The following is a 19803-nucleotide window of genomic DNA, read 5'->3' on the forward strand; positions in this document are numbered from 1 at the left end:
CTTCCTGGCTCATTCTATAAACCCAGCACTACCCTGATACGAAATCCAAACAGACATCGCAAGAAAAGGAAACTGTATGCCAATATCTTTTTATAAACATTAGATAAACATAAGTTCTAAAACTTAGACCATTGCTGTGCTTATTGTCGAATGTGTTGAGGGGGATAGCAAAACACTGCAAATTGGCACTTTTTATTACTTTAATAAATATTGTTTTCAGCATGTGAGCATTCCAATTATGCAGTGGGCTCTGGCATACCTAGACTGTGCCGTTAATGCGATTGCTTGGAGAATAATTTCATAGCAGTGAAATCTTTTTTTTTTTTTTTGAAACGGTCTCACTCTATTGCCCAGGCTGCAGTGGGGTAGAGTGATCTTGGCTAACTATAACCTCTGCCTCTTGGGCTCAAGCGATCCTCCCCCATCAGCCTCTCGAGTAGCTGGGACTACAGGCGCGTGCCACTACAACCGGCTAATTTATTTTATTTTATTTTTTGTATTTTTAGTAGGTTTTGCCATGTTGCCCAGGCTGGTCTCAAACTCCTAGGCTCAAGCGATCGGCCTGCCTTGGCCTCCTACAGTGCCGGGATTACAGGCATGAGCCACAGTTCCTGGCCCAAAGCAGTGAAATCTTTCTTTCTTCTGGTATAGTTTGTATCTTAGCAGATTCAAAATTATCACTGATGATAGAGTCATTGTAAAGATAAAGAAATGGAACCTGAGTTACTCAGTTTGGTTGCTCCTTCTAAAGTAAACGGTCAAATCATATCAATGTTCTCCATCTTTCAGCCATTTTATCTGATTTTTGCAGAAGAAAAACTTCAGAAGGTGCTTCCCAAATAGAATGAACAAGTTTTCTGTTGAAAATATTTTATTAGAAATTTTTGGCTACAGAAACATGTGAAAACCACTATGACTGATCCTGAAGAAACAAAGCTATAAACAGTATTGAAATTTCTGGAATTTTTTTTGTGAAATGGAATTTTCAGAATCTCTATAAAACCTATCATTATAGTTAAGATTTTCCTAATTTACATATTTGTTGCTTCATGTGAAAGTAACTTTTCGAAGTTACCATTAATTAAAAAGTGTTCTTTAATTAATTATGAGCAAAGATAGATAGACAAATATTGCTTTACTGTCTACTGAACATGAATTTAAGATTAATTTTTATGTCATCCACAGATTTGCACAAGCTGTAATGTTTTTAATTGCTACGGTGACAGATTAATATATTGATATGTTTTCTCCTGTTTTGAAAAACACTAATATAATTAGAAAGTACTAATCCATTACTATTTTCCTTATTTTTCTTTTTATTTAAAAAAATTTTTATTGGCATGCATATATATATGCATATATTCATGTGCATATAGATATATTCAAGTGCATATATATATATATTCATGTGGATGTACGTTGCCTGCCCCCTCCCCTAACTCTGACTCATTCCTGCTCCACAGGCCTCTTCTGTGGTTAAGGAGCAAATATATATATTCATGTGCATGCCAATAACATTTTTTCAAATAAAAATAAATATATATATATTTATAAAGCTCAACAAAACATTTTCTCTGTCTGCATTTCTTTTCCAACATTTGTTTTCTTTCTTTTATTGCCAGATTCTGACTGAAAGTTAGTTCATTGTATAGTGGACGGGATGACCCTCACTCCAAGTATCAGTTGCTCTAGGAGGGCCACTGGCTGGGAGAGGTATTTGTCTATAGCCCTAAGGAACCAGGCCTGCCTCATGCTCATGCCTCTCATTCCTTTCTGGAGCCTTCTGTTGTGGATAGAAATAATACCTGCTTGGGCTTCGCTGGAGCACCTCAGCCTTTGCTGATGGTTCCCCAGTTTCCCCCTCTCCCCTGGGGCCTGGCTGCTTCCTCTGCCATGTGGTTCCAGGCCCACAGCCAGCAGGGAAGCAGACCAGGGTGAGAGCAGAAGGGAGCCTTGGGGTGTTAATTGGTGCTAACGAATTCCCGCAGCCCCATCTTTCCTCCACCTCTGTGGAGAGGCAGCTGACAATGCCATCTTTGCATTTTGCACACTGAAGTCAAGCAGTCCCCTTCCCCATGCCTGCGTGCCCTGCCTGGATGAGGAGAAGGGGTTGGGGAGAAAGAGGATCCTTTCTAAGCACTTTTCATGTATTTTGCTCATTTAACCCTCATAACATGGTAGGGTCCTGTTAGAAACCCTGTTTTACAGCGGAGATGCAGCTGATGTGTTTTGAGTCCTTACTCTGTGCCAGTTCCCCTGTGAGGTGGCTGCCGTCATTTTCCCCATTTGATAGGAGAGAAAACAGGCCCAGAGAGGCTAAGTAATTCAACCAAATCCACACAGCTAGAGAGTAGGAGAAGCAGGATTTGGACTCAGGCTGGCTGGTTCTAAAGCCTTATCTTCCCGATCACCACCCAAAATATCCTCTCTGAAGGAACTCCACTTAAAATCGGGTCTCTGAGCCTGTGGGTACCAAATGAGAGGTGCCTGCAGGGATGCTGGTTCCTCCCCTTCCCTCCAGCCTCGGGACATGCCTGCTGGGAGTCAGGATACCCGGCGGACTCTTCATGGTCCCAGATGCTTTGCTTGCCTGGGCTGTTGCCTGTTCCCACACCCCTCACTCTGCCCCATTCCTGCTCCACAGGCCTCCCCTGTGGTTAAGGAGCAAATAAGGCTCCATGCGCCTGACTTCCCTTCCCTGGCCTGGAATTTGGAGACAAAAAGTCATCCTGGATGGGGAGGGAGCCTGTATATCCAGGCACCCTTGGGGTGAGCCCAGCATGAGACAGGGTTCTGGAGGCCCAGGGATGGCCTCCCTTGGCATTGATTTAGTAGCTCCCAAAGCTACCAAACACAACGTCATGTGCAACACACACATATACACAACTCGTTGGGGTTTGCCTTACAGCAGCTCAAGCACCTGAGCTTGCCAGCAAAGAGGCAGCATGTCCAATAAATGACTCAGACTGGCTGATCCCCACTCTCCCACTTGGGTCTGAGGTTCTCTGTTCTCTGGGTTCTGTGCTTCAGTTTTCTCATCTGTGAAGTGGGTATCATAATAAGACCTATAGCACAGAGTTACTGTAAGAATTAAATGAAACAGGGTATACCATGTGCTTAGAAATAGTTCTGTCTCACAGCGAGTCTTTAGGGAGCCAAAGATCACCTCCAACCCCCCTTCGGCTCTTAGTGGGCTCTTTGCCTGGATCTAGAAACCCTGCTGACAACAGTCAGACTAACAAGAGAAAAGCACATAAATTGTATTAGTTTTACATGTACATGGGGATCTTCATAAGAGGGTGAAGTTCAAAGCGGCCAAAGCAAAAGATGCGTTTATACTTAGACAAAGAAGGATAAGTATGAGAAGAAGTGACAGGACAAAGGGGGTCTGACTAGGGGCAGTAAATTTCTAGGGAAGTCACCAGGAGATACATGGAGATGTAGAGCTAGTGGAAGATAAGGGTTACTTTGGAGAGTATTTTTATGCAGGTCCATTGCAGCTCCCAATTCTGTCTCTGCTGATAAGAGCTATTTTCTCACCCTGGTATGGAGAGGAACCCCCTCCCAGAGGAATGTATAGGGCTTGCTGCCTGCAGGAAGAGACAGGTCAGCTCGCCCTTTCTGAAACTACAGTTTCTCCAATGTTTTCAACTCAAAATAATTAATACACCAATTTGGCGTATTTTTGGAAGGCATGCCCTTCACTCCTTCAAAGTCCTGTAGAAATGTTGGCTGTGAAAGGCTGGGCACGGTGGCTCATGCCTGTAATCCCAGCACTTTGGGAGGCCAAGGCGGGTGAATCACAAGGTCAGGAGTTCAAGACTAGCCTGACCAAGACAGTGAAACCCTGTCTCTACTAAAAATATAAAAATTAGTCGGGTTTGGTGGCAGTCGCCTGTAATCCCAGCTACTTGGGAGCCTGATGCAGAGTATTGCTTGAACCCGGGAGGCGGAGGTTGCAGTGAGCTGAGATCGCTCCACTGCACTCCAGCCTGGGCAACAGAGTGAGAGTCCATCTCAAAAAAAAAAGAAAAGAAAAGAAAAGAAATATTGGCTATGATCATCATTTGTTATTGTGAGGCCAATCCCCAGTGATCTGGCAATGGGGCCACCCCCTGGGGTTCCTTGTAGGGTCAACCTGGGAGACACAGGGATAAAGTTGGAGGTTGAGTATGGGCCATTGAGTCTTCCAGAACCTGCTTTACCACTGACCAGCGGTATGACCCAGGACAAGTTACTTCTCCTCTCTCCCTTCCCTGCACTGCCCCCCACCCCACCCCCAGCCCCACAACAATGCGTCATTTTCTCATCTGTAAAGTCGGAGTGGTTATAAGGATTAAGTGAGGTAATGTGTATAGAGTGCCTAACACAGTGCCTAGACACAAGTGCTGGCTACCATTTTCATCATCATTTCCATCATCATCACTATTGCCCTTTACCCTCTGAGAGGTTGTCAGAGGGTAGCGGAGGGAAACAAAGAACAAGTAGTATTATCTTGGTTTGTAGCTGAGGACGCTGGGACCCCAAAAGTCAAAGTGATTGACCTGAACTCCCACTGTAGATTTCTGGGACATCTGGGATTTAAAAACATAAAGTACCAATCCCTTATGTCAATAAACCATCCTACCATTTACAACTTCTTTTTATAGGCATTAGCTCATTTACCGCAGCCTGAGACTTGAGTGATTTTGCCCCCATTTTTTAATAGATTTTATTTTTTAGAGCAGTTTTAAGTTCACAATAAAATTGAGCAGAAAATACAGCAAGTTGGGAGCTGAACAATGGGAACACATGGACACAGGGAGGGGAACAACACACACTGGGGCCCGCCAGCCAGGAAGGGGAAGGAGAGCATCAGGAAGACTAGCTAGTGCATACGGGGCTTAATACTTAGGTGATGGCTTGATAGGTGCAGCAAACCAACATGGTACACGTTTACCTATGTAACAAACCTGCACGTTCTGCACATGTATCCCAGAACCTAAAAGAAAATAAAAATTTTAAAAAGCACATAAAAAAAAGAAAAAAAATACACTAAGTTCCCATATGCCCCCTGCTTCCACACACACACAATCTCCCCCACTGTCAACATCCCCCACCAAAGTGGTACATTTGTTACAATCAATGAATCTACATTAACATGTCATTATCACCCAGAGTCCAGAGTTTACATTAGGGCTCACTGTTGGTGTTGTATATTCTATGGGTTTTGACACATGTATAATAACATGCATCCACCGTCACAGTATCACACAGAGTAGTTTCACTGCCCTAAAAATCCTCTGTGCTCCACCTGTTCATCCCTCCCCACTAACCCCTGGCCACCAGTGATCTTTTCACTGTCTCCATAGTTCTGCCTTTTCCACAATGTCATCTAGTTGGAATCATGCAGTCTGTAGCCTTTGGAGACTGGCTTCTCTCACTTAGTGATATGCTTTTAAGATTCCTCTATGTGTTTTCATGACTTGATAGCTCATTTCTTTTTGACACTGAATAATATTGCATTGTCTGGATGTACCACAGTTTATTTATCTGTTCACCTACTGAAGGACATCTTAGTTGTGCCCAAGTTTTGGCAATTCTGAACAAAGCTACTGAAAACATCCGTGTGCCAGTTTTTGTGTGGACATAAGATTTCAACTCCTCTGGGTAAACTCCAGGGAGAACGATTGCTGGATCATATGGTAAGAATAGGTTTCGTTTTGTAGGAAACTGCCACATGGTCTTCCAAAGTGGCTGTACTGTTGCATTCCTACCAACAATGAATGAGAGTTCCTGTGGCTCCACATCTTCCCCAGCATTTGGTGTTGTCAGTGTTTAGAGCTTTGCCCCCAATTTGCAGATGAGGAAACCGAGGTGCAGAGAGTGAAAGGCTTGCCCAGGGAGTGGCAGAATTGCCCTCCCACTCCACCTCCTTCTCACACACATAACCCCTACAGTGCACAGGCTGATGTGTGATCTTTGGCTGAGGAGTCATTGGTCAGTGGGGTCTGTGGCCTTGGGAAAGTTCTCACCTGCAGAGAGAGGCTACTGTACTCTGGTGGGTCAGCTGGGCAAGAGGCCTTACAGAGGTGATAAGAACAACAGTGCAAACTTGCAGGGTCCACCGTTTCTCTTGCCATATGTAGATGACTAGGTGGCGTGGTAGGAAGAGCTAGGCTTGGAGTTGGATACGGGGTTTAATCATAGGTCTGCCACTTACTAGCTATGTGACTGCAAGTAAGTCATATAGCCTCTTCCAGCCTAAATGAGTGTAACTTCATGGGATCCTCGGAAGGAGCAAGGGAGGCTCTGCATATAGAGTACTTGCATGTAAACACAGCAGTTGTTTAGAGCTTACGCCATCTATCTGCATAAGGAATATTGATCTGTGGTTTTCTTTTCTTGTGATGTCTTCGTTTGGATTTGGTAATGCTGGCCCCATAGAATGAGTTAGGGGCTACTGTGGATCTTGATCATGAAGTCGTAAGACATTGAAGGAAACTTCTGGGTGGTGACTCATAAGCTGGTGCTCTTACACCGAGGCAATACCAAAGGCTAAGATTTTCAGAAAAGCAGTGTGCCCACAAAGTGAGCTGATCAGAGGAACCCCAAATACGAAAGCTGAAGTGCTTACAAGTTGTCCTTTTGTTCTCTTGTGAAGTACAATGAAGGCTTTGGAAGCTGTGGTCTGTCCCAGTTACACTGAGGGGAATAGTCAGTGTATTTCCCTTAGGGAAGGAAAGGGTCTGTGTTCAAACAGTCAGAAGACCACCATGGTGCGGCAGAAAGAGCCGAGGATGGACCCAGGCCCACTACACGTAGTGTTTTTTTTTTTTTTTTTTTTTTTGGTAGAGACTGGGTCTCACTGTATTGCCCAGGTTGGTCTCCAACTCCTGGACTCAATCCTCCAGCCTCAGCCGCCCACAGTGCTGGGATTACAGGCATGAGCCACTGTGCCCAGCTATGTTATTATTCCTAATCTTGAATTCCTATTTTTGATGATGGCAGAAAGCACTTAATCAGGATTTTGTTCTTTTGGAAGAAAGTGCGAAGGAAGCAGAGAGGAGGGAATGGATGATTGACATCTAAAAGCCATGCCCCAGGCTGTGGAAGAATTTGGGATAGTGATCTGGATGGTAAATATCTCTTTAAAGAGCTGCCCAAGCACATTTAAATGAGTTTCTTTGTTAGTTTCTGAGGAATTTCCCTGTAACCTTCCTTTCCCATTCTGCCCCAGCCACGTGTTCTGTACTCAGTACTCAATATTCAGTACTCAGTACATGTAAATACAGATGCAAGCAGCATTAAATACACAGTAGTAGGGGTCATAGGGAACTGCAGAGGCAAGAAGATTCATATTATTTTAATACAAATAGATCCCTAAGAGCCACGGCATTGTGAATAACAGCAGCATTGTCACCTTTTTCTCATGGTGGGAGATAAGAAATTAGCCAGGAATGACATTTGACAATAAAGAACACAAAGAGATGGTTCCTGGACCTGAACAAGAAAAGATAATTCTTGGACACTGCCAAAGAATCTTCACATGCACAGATTGGAAAATAAACAAATACGTTACTACCTCTTTTCTCCTCATTATTGTAAACCTTCATCAATACATCATAATACCTCATATGGGCCAAGAATTTTTAATTACATTTTAAAATCAAATTGTTTATATAGACACAGGTCCCACACACAAAAAACATTCGCCCAAGGCACTGCACAAGCTGAGTACAGCTGTAACCGGTAACCCGGGAGATAAGCCTTGTTCTTGGGAACAGGAGTTTGAAACATCTTTGATCAAGAAGAGACCCTGGCAACCAAAGCCTGCTCTTTACAAATATAACGGGCTGAAATGCAGCAATGGCAATGCCTGGAGGTATTTAGCCCCAAGGAGGTGGTAAGGGCTGGGAGCTCAGTGCAGGGAATGAAATGATGTAACCGGGGTGGTGGTGGTGGGGTCCCCACTGTAATGAGAAGGCTCTCTGCTGATCTCTGAAGGAGAGAACTCCTGAGGGGGGCAGACACAGAAGAACAGGGATAAGCAGGACCTGGGGGGCACTGCCCAGGACTGGTCTGGCCCAGGGGCATCTGGGAAGGGGCTGTGGGCTGTCAGTGGATCTCCAAGGCCTTCCTCCCAGTTCCAGAGGCCCCACTCTTGCTCTCCAAATTGAGGAGCAGCTCTTCCAGGAGGCAATCAGGGACTTGCCCTTCCAGTCACTGGCAGCAGCTGCAGGTTCAGACTTAGAGGGAAGAGTGCAGGAAGTCCAGGATGGTCCCAGGAGCCACTAAATCTGCATAGGATTTTAAATCAAAGCGTGAAATGTCAACGCTACTGTCCCTTGCTGGAGCTGTTTCACGTTACCTGCCGCTTGCCTTGCTTTTGCTCCCTGCCATGCTTGTAACCTCCTTGTCTTCGGTGGAAAGATCTAAGAAGCCTCTGGCTCAGGCTGAAAATTTGGCTATGTTGTTCAGCTATGTTGCCTGAGAGATGGAAGGTGAAAACAACTCCTTCATATCTGTTTTGCATGATTTATCTGACAGGGCACTCACCACACCTTATCATGTAAATCAGTGGTTCTCAAACTGGGGCAGAAGTGGTGTCAGAATACCTCCTTGCTGCTCACCACCCCCCAGCTCCAGGTTTCTGAATCAATCTGCCTGGTATGGAGCCCCATAATTTGCATTTCAAAAAAGCTCCCAGGTGAAACTGAGGCTGGTTTGGGGCCCACACTTTGAGAACTGCTGATTAGGTGTTATCAAAATTTAGATCCTAAACGACTGGAAGGATCTGGAAAATCTGGTTCCAGAAAAGGCTGGAAATCTGGTTCCCAAGTCCCAGCTGGCTCTATACAAGGGACTGGGCTTCTTTGCCATCATGGCCCCAAGGAGATTCTAGGGGAGCAGCCCTCTGGGAGGAGGCTGCCCTGGGGTTTCCTCACTGTGCCCAGGTCTGCGGCTCCTTCTCCCTGGTTCATTTCCACACATGCACACACATGCACAGATACATACAGTCCTACACACTCATTCTCACATTCAGACACACCCACACACACTTGCAGAGGGGGTCGGGACCAAGAGGCAGCTGCTCAGGTGAGGGCCCCCCAGCCAAGGATGCAGCCCGTAGAGGCCTCAGACCAGCCTGTGTTCAGGTGGCTCCCTCAGTGATCACCCCTCAGAGGTGAAAGATGACACCCCAGGGCAGGGCCCCCCAACCCCCAGCATCCCCCATGCCAAAGTCGGCATATGTGCATTGTACAGAGGCCATGGAGAAAAGGCAAGAGAGACAAAGAGAGAAAGAGACTAGCAGTGGGACAAAGAGAAGAGAGAGACGTCCACAGAGACAGGAGATGGAGACAACCACACAGAGAGATGAGAAGGGCAGGAGGGTGGAAATAAGCAGATCTGGTGGGGGCAGAGCTGGAGGAGAGACAGGAGGAAGAGCAAAACCATGAAGGTCAAGGGGATGGCAGCAGAGAGGTGTGCCTCTGCCAGGCCAGAGAGCAGGGAAGGGTTGTGGTGGGTAGAGGGCAGGAAGGGGAAACGGGCATCCCTGAGGAAGTGTGGGGAGGTGCAAAGCATGGAAAGGTGAATGCAGCAGAGAAGCAGGGCAGGGTGGGAGCTGAGGCATGTGGTGGGGGACAGCGGCTGGGTGACAAAACAGACAGAAAGGGAGAAATGGGAGACCCACATACAGAGAAGGAGAGACCCGAAGCTGACTGAGCACAGCACTATGTGCTGGAATTACTAAGTGAAAGAGCCAGTCCCCGTCCTCAAGCCGGGGATGCTTCATTCTCCAGGAGCTTGTCAAATACACAAACAGTAAATGTTAAAACCATCCACAGGAGCAGAGAAAACGAGGCTCAGGGAGTTGTGGAAAGCAGCACAGAGGCTGTGCAGCTAGACCATTCCAATCACAGTCTAGGAAGGCTTTCTGGAGGAGGTGATACCTAAGGAAAGACTGAAGAAGAGTCAGCTAGGTGCTGACGGGGAGAGAAGGGCCAGGTTATGGTGAGATGGGAAGCCTGGGGGATGGGGGCAGGTCTTGGAGGACCCTGTTGGACTTCAACCTGAGGACACCAGGGAGCCCCTGATGGGGTTCAAGCAGCCAGATCTGTGTGTGCAAGAGCTGCTGGGGGAGAACAGACTGAGTTGCACAAGAGAGCAGGCAAGAGGGCAAGTCCGAGTGGCCCAGCAAGGGAAAATGCTGAGCTAGGGCAGTCGCTGTGCTGACAGAGAGGTGGGAGGGAACTTGAGAGCTGCAGGAGCTTGGAAGCCTGATGAGCTGAGGGGGCCAGCATGTGGGCATGCCGCCTGGGGTGGCATAAGCGAGGCAGGCAGCAAGGGCTGGAGGAGCATCTCCCTCTTAGGGGCTCTACAGCTTTGGGAATCTCCCTGTGGCCTCTGCCACAATGCAGCACCCACTCACCCATGGTCTGGGATGGGTGCCCACAGCTGCAGGTAATCCTAAGAGACTGCAAGCCCAAGCCCTCCTCACTCTGTAGAGTAGCACTCGGTACAGGGCCTGGGCAGATGCTGGGCAAAGAAGCACATTAGGCAGGGCAGAGCCTCACACCAAGAGGTCCTCATTCCTTGCTATAGGGACCTGGACTTGAATCAGGAGGTTATTAAGGTTGAAGATAAAGGTGCCCATCACAGCCTTATTGATCAGCGAGGCAGTTATCCAGCATCTCCCAAGTGTCAGCCTTGTGATTTTAAAAAAGAGAAACAACATGATTAGAGCCCATAAAGAGACAGAAGCAAATATATTTCATTATGATTATAATACAGGGTGAATCAGGCGACCATGGATACAGCGCCAGGAGAGCTACATGCAGAGCTGACACTTGAGCTGGGCTTTGAAAGATGAATAGGAGTTCGCCATGCTGAGAAAGAGGGCTAGGGCCCCAGAGGCCCAGGAAAGAGCATGGCCTAAAGCATTGAGGCATGAAAATGTCTAGAAGAGACCAGAACTAATACTGCAATGTCTTATTTACCCTACAATGTGTACCATATCCCCTCAGGCTACCCCACCTCTGAGCTCACCTGCAGCTTAGAGCATCTGAAAGAACCCAGACTTGAGCTGACAGCATCCCACCTCCATAAGAACCAGGGACTTTTTACTTTCTGCTCCAGGACATTCTCTGAAGCTGAGAGGCCTGCTCTGCCCTCCCAAAAGCATAGCCCTGAAGTGCAAGAAGGTAATGCCCTTGGGTCAGCCCTCAAACAATGGGGAAGAGGAGGGTGGATAAACACCCGCTAGGCTGACAGGCAATTCTGTATCTGATCCACGGGTCTCTGGGGAACTGAGCCTCACTCCTCTGGATGCCTCCTGCAGTGACCCTGAGAATACACTTTTTCTTTTTTTTTTTTTTCCTCTGAGACTTAGTCTGTCACTCAGGCTGGAGTGCAGTGGCGCGATCTCAGCTCACTGCAACCTCCGCCTCCCAAGTTCAAGCAATTCTCCTGCCTCAGCCTCCTGAGTAGATGGGATTACAGGTGCCCACCACCGCGTCTGGCTAATTTTGGTATGTTTAGTAGAGATGGGGGTTTCACCATCTTGGCCAGGCTGGTCTCGAACTCCTGACCTTGTGATCTGCTCCCCCCTCGGCCTCCCAAAGTGCTGGGATTACAGGTGTGAGCCAACGCGCCCAGTGAGAATACACCTTTATACTGGTGTATTCACCTTTGCTCCTTCTCAACCGCACTACTCCCCACCTCCACTGCCCCAATCTTCCACTCCTGTGATCACCTTCCAATTAAATCACCTGCATCCAACACCTCTCTCAGGCTTTGCTTTGGAGGAAACCCAAACTAAGATGGGCTATGTTACTGGAGACCCAGGATGAGTAGTGTTGTGGTGTTAACGATCGCACATATAAAATGCATGTATTGGCTGGGTGTGGTGGCTCACACCTGTAATCCCAACACTTTGGGAGGCCGAGGCGGGCAGGTCACAAGGTCAGGAGTTCGAGACCAGCCTGGCCAACATAGTGAAACCCCATCTCTACTAAAAATACAAAAATTAGTCGGGTGGGGTGGCGGGCACCTGTAGTCCCAGCTACTCAGGAGGTGGAGGTGGGAGAATCGCTTGAACCCGAGAGGCAGAAGTTGCAGTGAGCCAAGACGCCTGGGTGACAGAGTGAGACTACGTCGCAAAAAAAAAAAAAAAAAAAAAAAGAAAGAAAGAAAGAAAGAAAGAAAGAAAATGCATGTATTTCTCAGTATCTCCTACATGCAGAGGCCGTGACTGGGCACAAGGGGATGTGGCATTGTCTGAGTTTGCCCTTGCTCTTCTAGACCTCCCTTCTGCCTGGGGAGATGTGACAGAAGAGGTGAGCCAGCAGCACAGGAGGGATCAGAAACATTTTCCTTCTGCCTTTGGAGAACATCACATGGGTTGGGGGCAGCAGATTGATGTTCCTAATTATATTTGGCTCAAGCTGCTATTAAGTACTTGTCTCATTCTCAGAGCCCACAACAACGGCGGATGGCGGGAAAGGTGCCAAGAGGCATGCTGGGAGCTCAGGATGACAATCTGGGATTTAAAATCTCTGTAAGATATAAAAGTGGACAGACAAGTCACAGCCATGGGTGCAGGGTGACTGGTGTCCTTGAGTTGCCCTTTAAAGGTTTCCGATGGGGTCCTAGGGCTGGAAGGGCCCTGGAAAGGTCTTGAGCTCCATCCTTCTGGCTAGAGGCTGACCTGCCCAAGACAGCTGAGACAGGGAATCTGACTCTTCCAATGCTGGACAGCTCGCTGGTGGGAAATGCTTCCATGGGCCTAATTTAAATTTCCTCTGCTGCAGGTTAAAGGTATATTTTGCTTGATTTGTTCTTGGTGGCATTAAATATTTGCTAAGCTCCTACTATGTGCCCAGGGGTACACAGTGAGAGAAGGCATGCCTCTGTGCTCAGAGGCTCATGAAAATGAGACCAGACCCTCAGAACTAAATGCAACAGGGAGAGCCATTGGGCTGGAGTTGTCAGGAGAGGTGGCAAGGAGGTGGTGCCGTGAGAGGTGGGATGCGTTTGAGTTAGTGCAGAAGAATAAGAGAGCATTCCTGGCAGGCAAGCAACGTGGGAAGATGCCTTAGGAAGGGTTTGGCACAGAGGAGACGCCTGAGGTCTGCAGCACATCTGCTACCCAAGAGATTTAGTAAGTCCCTGGAACTCCCCTGGGGAACGAATAGCTGCCTACCTATGTCCTAAGACACCTGTGAAACTCAAATAAGGCAGCAAGTAGGAATGGACCCTGGAGTTCACGGATTCAAAGCACAATGCTGAGCTTGATTTAAGAAGACTTTCATTCAAGTCCTCGCTCTGTCACTGTGTGCTCTTGGGCAATTCCCTTCCCTTCTCTAAATCTGTTTACTCATCAGCAAAATGGGGACGGTAATTCTTTCCTCACACTGTTGCATTTAGGGCTCCCAAGAAAATGTGGTTAAAAATGGCAGGGCCGGGGGCGGTTGCTCATGCCTGTAATCCCAGCACTTTGGGAGGCCGAGGCGGATGGATCACGAGGTCAGGAGTTCGAGACCAGCCTGGCCAATACGGTGAAACCCCGTCTCTAATAAAAATAAAAAATTAGCCAGGCGTGGTAGCGCGTTCCTGTAGTCCCAGATCCTCGGGGGGCTGAGGCAGAAGAATGGCTTGAATCCAGGAGGCGGAGGTTGCAGTGAGCTGAGATCGCGCCACTGCACTCCAGCCTGGGCGACAGAGTGAGACTACTCCGGTCTCAAAAAAAAAAAAAAAAAAAAAAAAAAATTGCACAATGACCCACAAAGCACTTCCTGGAGGCTGGTTACTCTATTATTATTGCTCCAATCTAGACACTGGTCTCCTGGAAGGCAGGCATCCCATCTCCTCTCTGTTCCCCCAGCACTTTCACAGAGCAGGTGCTCATATATGACGTTGCCTTCGCTGTCCTGGTGAATTGCACCGGTAATTACGGTGGAGCAGGAAGCCAGCACTTCCGGGCTTGCCAGGCTGTCCTGCTTGGAGAACCCCTCTGCTTCCACCTCTGCTAACCCCTCCCCTCCACCCTCTCCGCGGTTCTGTATCTGCGGAAACCGGTTCTGCTCAGGTGCTTGGGAGGCAGACTCCTTTCTCAAGACTTGTGAGGTCACCTTCAGGTGACTGTCCCTCAAATCTCCGCAGCAGCTCCAGGACACACTGTGCCCCGAGTCAGGATTGGATCAGCGCACAGGACGCACCTGTGTTATCACTCCACGAGTAGAGCGGCACTCAGTGGTAGTGTAGACAGTCCTAGGGCAGGACAGCTTCTATAACAAGAGGTTCCTTAGGGAGCTAGCGGCCGAGTGGAAAGAGCGGGAGGAACGGCTCGGGCAGGCAGGTCCTGTGCTGCGGTCTAAGTCACTTCCCACGTCCGTCCCACTCTGATCGTCAGTTTCCTCCTCTGCAAAACTCACTAAGGTGGCCTTCGGGCAAGTCATCGCGGCGGGAATTAGATTCGAAAGAGTGCTTACACAAATCCGTCTGGCCACCCTGTGCCCCGGGCCAGCGCGAGGTGGGGGTGCGGGCAGGGTTCCCGGGCTTGCGGCTGCCACGCCCCTCCCAGCCCGCCGCGCCACACTCACGGCCCACGGGCCGGCTTTGCGAGCCTCCAGGGGGCGAACCCGACCGCCTTCTTTGCCCGCGCAGCGCCTCGGCCGTCCAGCCTGTGACTTCACCAGCGTCCCCGGGCCAGCGGGGCACCCGAGAGCCCGGGGCGCCGCCCGTTCTCCCAGCCGGCAGGTGCCGGGAGCCAGCCTCGCCCAGCCGCGTGGCGTCCGCAGGCCCGAAGGGGTTAAGGCCGCGGACCCGGGCGCCCGTCCCGACTCCGGGAGCAGCGGTGCCCGGCGGCCGGCGATCGAGCGGGAGGCTCGGGGCACGGCCGCTGGCGGGCTGCGCTTCCTCCTCCTCCTCCCTCCGCCTCCTCCTTTGTAGCGAGTTCCCGGCCCCTCTTCCTCCCCCCGCCCCCCAGCCCGGGCCCTCTCCCTCTCTCCCTTTCTTCCTGCCTCGCCTTCCTGCGGCGAAGGAGGCTCATCTATTATAAATGCACATTCGGGGCTGACATCAGCGACGAGCGGCGGGCGAGCGCCGACGAGCGGTCCCTGCGCGCTGCCCGCCCGGAGCGCAGCCCCCAGGCTCGGCCGAGCCGCCGGCGGGGCGCGGGGAGCGAGCCGGGAGCTGCCGGACCCCCTTCCCGCCGCCGCCCCGGGCCGCCGCCGCCGCCCCCGCACGCCGCGCCCGCGCCCCCGCTCCGCCGCGGAGTTTCTGCATGACTGTCACAAAGGTAAGCGCCGCTCGCCCGCCGCGCCCGGGACCCGCCGGCGCCTGCAGCCCCCGGGCTAGGCTGCGGGGGGCGCGGGGGTGTGGGTGTGGGGAGGGGGCGCCAGTGCCGGGAAGGTGCGGCGCGCGCCTCTCTTGCTGCCGGATCCGCTCGAGTCACTCCGGCCCCCAAGGACTGCGGAGGCCAGGGGGAGGATGCCGCTCTGGCAGCCCCGGCGGTTTGGCCAACATCCCTCCGCGCCCGGCCCAACCCCGGGACTGCATTTTTAACCCTTGTTTGGGATGCTGCATTTTTAACCCCTGGAGAGCTGGGCTGGGCGGCTAGCGGTGTCCCTCCAGGGAGTGCGCGGCGGGAAGCGTCGCTGGCAGGGGCTGGTGCTGAGCAGTGGGTGTGGGGATGGGCCTGCCGCCCCGAGGAGGCCAGCGGGGGGAAACCCCACCCCACCTGGCAGCCTCTGCCGCCCATGCCGGGTGCGCTGGCTCCACTCCAAAGCCACTCTGTGCAGAAGGCGCTGCCCAGTCCCGGGAGCCGCTACCAGAGACAGGGCAGGTCCAGGTGGTTGGCTTGAAGATGTGGGGAGGGAATGTGACAGGGGAAGCAAAGGTGGGCATCTTGGCAGCCCCCATATTGGAGGATGATTGTTGGGCCTTGTCATAGGGGCCCACGTATATTGGAGAGACTTCAGGGGCTTCCTAGTTGTAGGGAGGAAAGAGTTAAGAGGAAAGATGATGGGGCAGTGGAAAGTGCCAGGGTCAAGGGACCAGGGAGACCTGAGTTCAATCCCAGCTCTATCCCAAATCCCCTGGATGACCTTGGTCGGGGAGGGGTCCACTTTGGGCCTCAGTTTCTTCTTGTGTGCTGTGAGGGAGATAATATGGGTCCTGGGTCGTGACAGGCTGTTAAAGAACCAATAAAATCAAGGGTGTGAACCCACACTCTTCAGAGAGATCTGTCTGGGTACTGAGCTCACAGTCTGGCGGTGGCCTCGGGCTTGGCCGTCCATTCAAGGGCCAGACTCCACCCTTTCCAGCTGCCCAGCTGGGTCCCAGAATTGGGGAGCTGGAGGCCAAAGTGGGACCGGCAGCCCGCTTGTGGTCAGAGCAGTGGGGCCAGATGGAGGGTTGGGGTGCAAGTGATGGAGGTGGGGTGGTTTTGGCTCCTTCTGGTAAGCCAGGGCCTACCCTTGCCCTCCTGAGGTCTGCCCCAAGACTGAATGTTTGTGCGGATTCTTGGGCCCAACTCCAAACTTTGCCATTGGCCCTGGTTCTGGGACTTGGGAGCATTGTGAGAAGATGAACTTGAGGGTGCAGGGGCTTCCTCAGCTCTGGCTACTTCTGGCAGGGCTGTTGTGACCCACCTGGGGTAAGATGCTTAGGGTTTTGAAATGATGCAAATGCTATTCAGCTGGGAGGGATATTAAGGTTATTAATGTCAAAGATGCAAGCAGCCTGGGACAGAGGAGTAATGGATGGGCCCGGCTAGAGAGAGAAAGGGTGTGAGGTTTTAATAATAGCGCTGAGGATTAACTCAGCGCCTCCCCTGTGTCTCTTTTTGTGCACGAGCTCATGCAGCCTTCCTTCCCTGGAGGCCTGCAAGGAAGGTGTGTTCAGTTCTCTTTAACAGTGGAAGGAACTGAGGCTCAGAGAGGTGAAATGACTTGCCTGAGGTCACACAGCATGTATGTGGCAGAGCTGGGGTTTGCCCTCAAGTCTGTCTCAATCTATGGCCAGTGATCTTTGCACTGCTCTGCATCGTTGGGCATCCTGGCTACTGGGGGACTTCCATGGTAGAGGAGCACTGCTTGGAGACCTGAACCTTGAAGCAGGGATGGGACAGGGAGTTCATGAAAGTGGGTGCTTACCTGTTAAGCCCACTGGCAGGCCTAGCTTCTTGGTATCCAGTAACTATTCAACACTCCTCCACCCCCATACCCAGCCCCCAACAAACCCTCCATGTCGCTCACCTCCTGCTCTAACCAATGTGGCTTTGGCTTAAGCAAGCTCAGAGGATTAAATAAAATCCCCACCTTAACCCTATCTTCTCTCCCCTTGCTGGCCCTTCACAGACCAGCGTGTTCTTGTGGGGAACAGAGAGCAAGAGGGATGCAGGAAAGGCCCTGGGGACTGCCTTGCTGTCTACAAGCCCGCTGGTAGTAGCTCTTCCAGTACCATAGGGAAAGCCACCGTGCTCTGGAAGTCTGAAGGCCTGGCCCCTAGTCCTAAATTAGCCACCAACAGGCTGTGTGACCTTGGACCAGTCACTTCCATCCTTGGGCCTCTGTTTTTCTATTTGTCAAATGTAAGACTTGGTTCCAATGATCTCTAGGGCCTCTTCTGCTGAGCCTTGGTGCAGCTTCAGTTCTGGCAAGAAAGTCACCTCTGATGGAGATTGGGAGACTCTTTGTTCTCTGGGGGGTGGTCTGTTTACAAGACAGATATGAAGGAGAACCCTAAAGAGGGTGTGAGAGGTAGGATCGCTGCTGACACACTGGGAGCGGTAGGTAGGGGAGGAAATGGGTTCGAGAGTGAGCTCCCAGGGCAGTGTCTAGGGCTCTAGCCTTCTCTGCTGCTGCTTCTCCAGGCAGAGGGTCATGGCTGGGTCCCAACTTCCTGCCCCTTGGACGAATGCCTTAGTCCTTGTATCAGGTCCCCTCAGGGCAGAGTCCTCTGGGCCAGGGTTAGGTATGGACTGCAGGAGCTCTGAGCTCAGAGAGGCCTGGCAAGTGGAGAAGAGGAAAGCAGATGGCAAGTTGCTAGATCCTCAGTAGCACTTCTGTAGAGGAGGTGAGCCTGTTTTCCATTTTCCGCCTCTCTTTCATACATCCCCTTGCCCCCTTAACCATGAGGCACAGCTGCTAAAGCTGCAGGCAAACCCTGTGGTTTCTGAAGGACTCCTGCCCTAACTAGCCTTAGGAACACAGAGCCCCAGAGAACTTCTAGCCCCGTGGCATTTCTCCTGGCTATGTTTTAAACTTTATTTGATTGTATGTAATTTAGTAAGTTACCTTACTTTCTTTATAGGATGAGAAAGAGAAGAAAGCCAGAAAAAGGGAAGAAAGAGTGGAGGGAAGGAAGGCTCTGATGCAGGGCCCTGAGCATGCACAGGAGGTCAAGGTGCTGCCTCCTCTCAGTCCAACGTGCTTCCTAGGGCAGCTCGGGGCGAGGGAGCCAAGGCTGCTTTCCCTGAGACAAGTAGCTCCAGCTGATTTTATTCTTCAGGTTCTTCTGACTGCTTTGTATAATTTTCTTGTTCTGTTCCATCTCAGTCATGTACCAGACTAGCAGTGCTTCTCCAGTTCTAAATATCTGTTTCTACATTGCTATCAACTGGAAAAGCAGAGGACAAGGTACATTAATAGAGTCATGTGTAAAGTACAAGTTAATGGGCTATAAGAAAACCTGTGAGCTGAAGTCTAGGCCCTTGCAACCCGCTTTGTACTGCTCAGAGGCCCTTTGGGGTGATTTCCTGGCTGCTGGCTGTGATGTGACCCAGAGGTGGGTCTTCCAGGTAAGGGAGGAGGTGGCTTATAGTGACCAGGCTCCCCTATTTTGAGGTGTGCTGTGTTAAGTTAGACGCTAGTGAGCTGAATGCTTTTTACCTTCCTGAGCCTGGCTCAGGGGGGTCAGCGGTCCAGGAGCAAAGTACCCTGAGCAGCACAATTGCCTGCTGCACCTTAGAAGGCCTTAGGAGAGGGAGTGTGGGAAAAGAGAAGACCTTTCATGCCAACATGCTCCTCCCTGCTAAGCAGATAGATTGTAGGTCCGTGGGCAGCACGATCAACTGTGCCCTGGCCCCTCTTTCTGCAGGCAGCCTTCCCTCTCCTGCCCCAGCTCCAGCAGGGCACAGCCTGCTGATAAGAGCCAGTGGCTCCTGCTGAATGTGAAAGGACTGAGGATGATGTTATCCTGCCCAGGTAATAGCAGGCCTGCATTTTCCAAAGATCATGTGTCTCTAGGGCCCCTACAGAGTCACCCATAGGAGAATAAAATTTTGGAGCGGGCAAATCACCCAACCCTTTCCCTTGAGAAATGAGGGAACTGAGACGCTGGGAGCAGAAGTTGTGACTTGCCCAAAGTCATTCAGTAAGTTTGAGGCTGGAGGGGCTGGCACCTCGGTCCTGACTCATGGTCAGTGCTCTTTCCACCTGGCTGCCCTGGCAAGGGGTCCTGGGGCATTCTGAGCAGGCACAAATGTTTTGGCCCCACTCCACTTACCCCACTGCATCGCCCCTTCCTGTCCTGCTGGTGCCTGGATTTCCCTCTGTGGGACACCATCTGCCCTAGATGGAAAAAGCATTGCGGGAGTGGGAGGAGGGACAGGATGTGGGGCAGGGGAGCAAAGTCCATAGGACCCTTGCTATACCTACAGTCAGATGGCGAGGGGGATTATGAGGCCCCTCTGCCTCCAGTTCCCTGACGCAGAATCTAGGTACCCAGGAGATACCTGAACCTCCAGACATTCTACATCCCAGCACCTCGTTCCTGTCTGGGTCTCCCTGGGAGAGGAAGTAAGAGAGCCAGCAC

At 50.7% G+C, this 19803-nt stretch overlaps 1 protein-coding gene across 2 annotated transcripts in view; it reads left to right on the forward strand.

Moving 5' to 3' along the window:
* The window catches only part of CORO2B (coronin 2B), a 209333-nt gene that overhangs the window by 45703 nt on the left and 143827 nt on the right, over nt 1-19803 (forward strand). Inside the window, exon 1 of one of the 2 annotated variants that reach the window (XM_034939015.3) lies at nt 14829-15283. The exons of the other annotated variant lie outside the window; for it this stretch is intronic. Within the exon in view, the coding sequence (XP_034794906.1) occupies nt 15269-15283 (15 nt within the window). The 5' untranslated portion in view covers nt 14829-15268. Of the gene's footprint in view, nt 1-14828; nt 15284-19803 lie in introns of those variants that run through there. 2 annotated transcript variants of the gene reach the window in all.

The sequence above is a fragment of the Pan paniscus genome, chromosome 16 (assembly GCF_029289425.2).
Source record: "Pan paniscus chromosome 16, NHGRI_mPanPan1-v2.0_pri, whole genome shotgun sequence".
Lineage (NCBI taxonomy): Eukaryota > Metazoa > Chordata > Mammalia > Primates > Hominidae > Pan > Pan paniscus.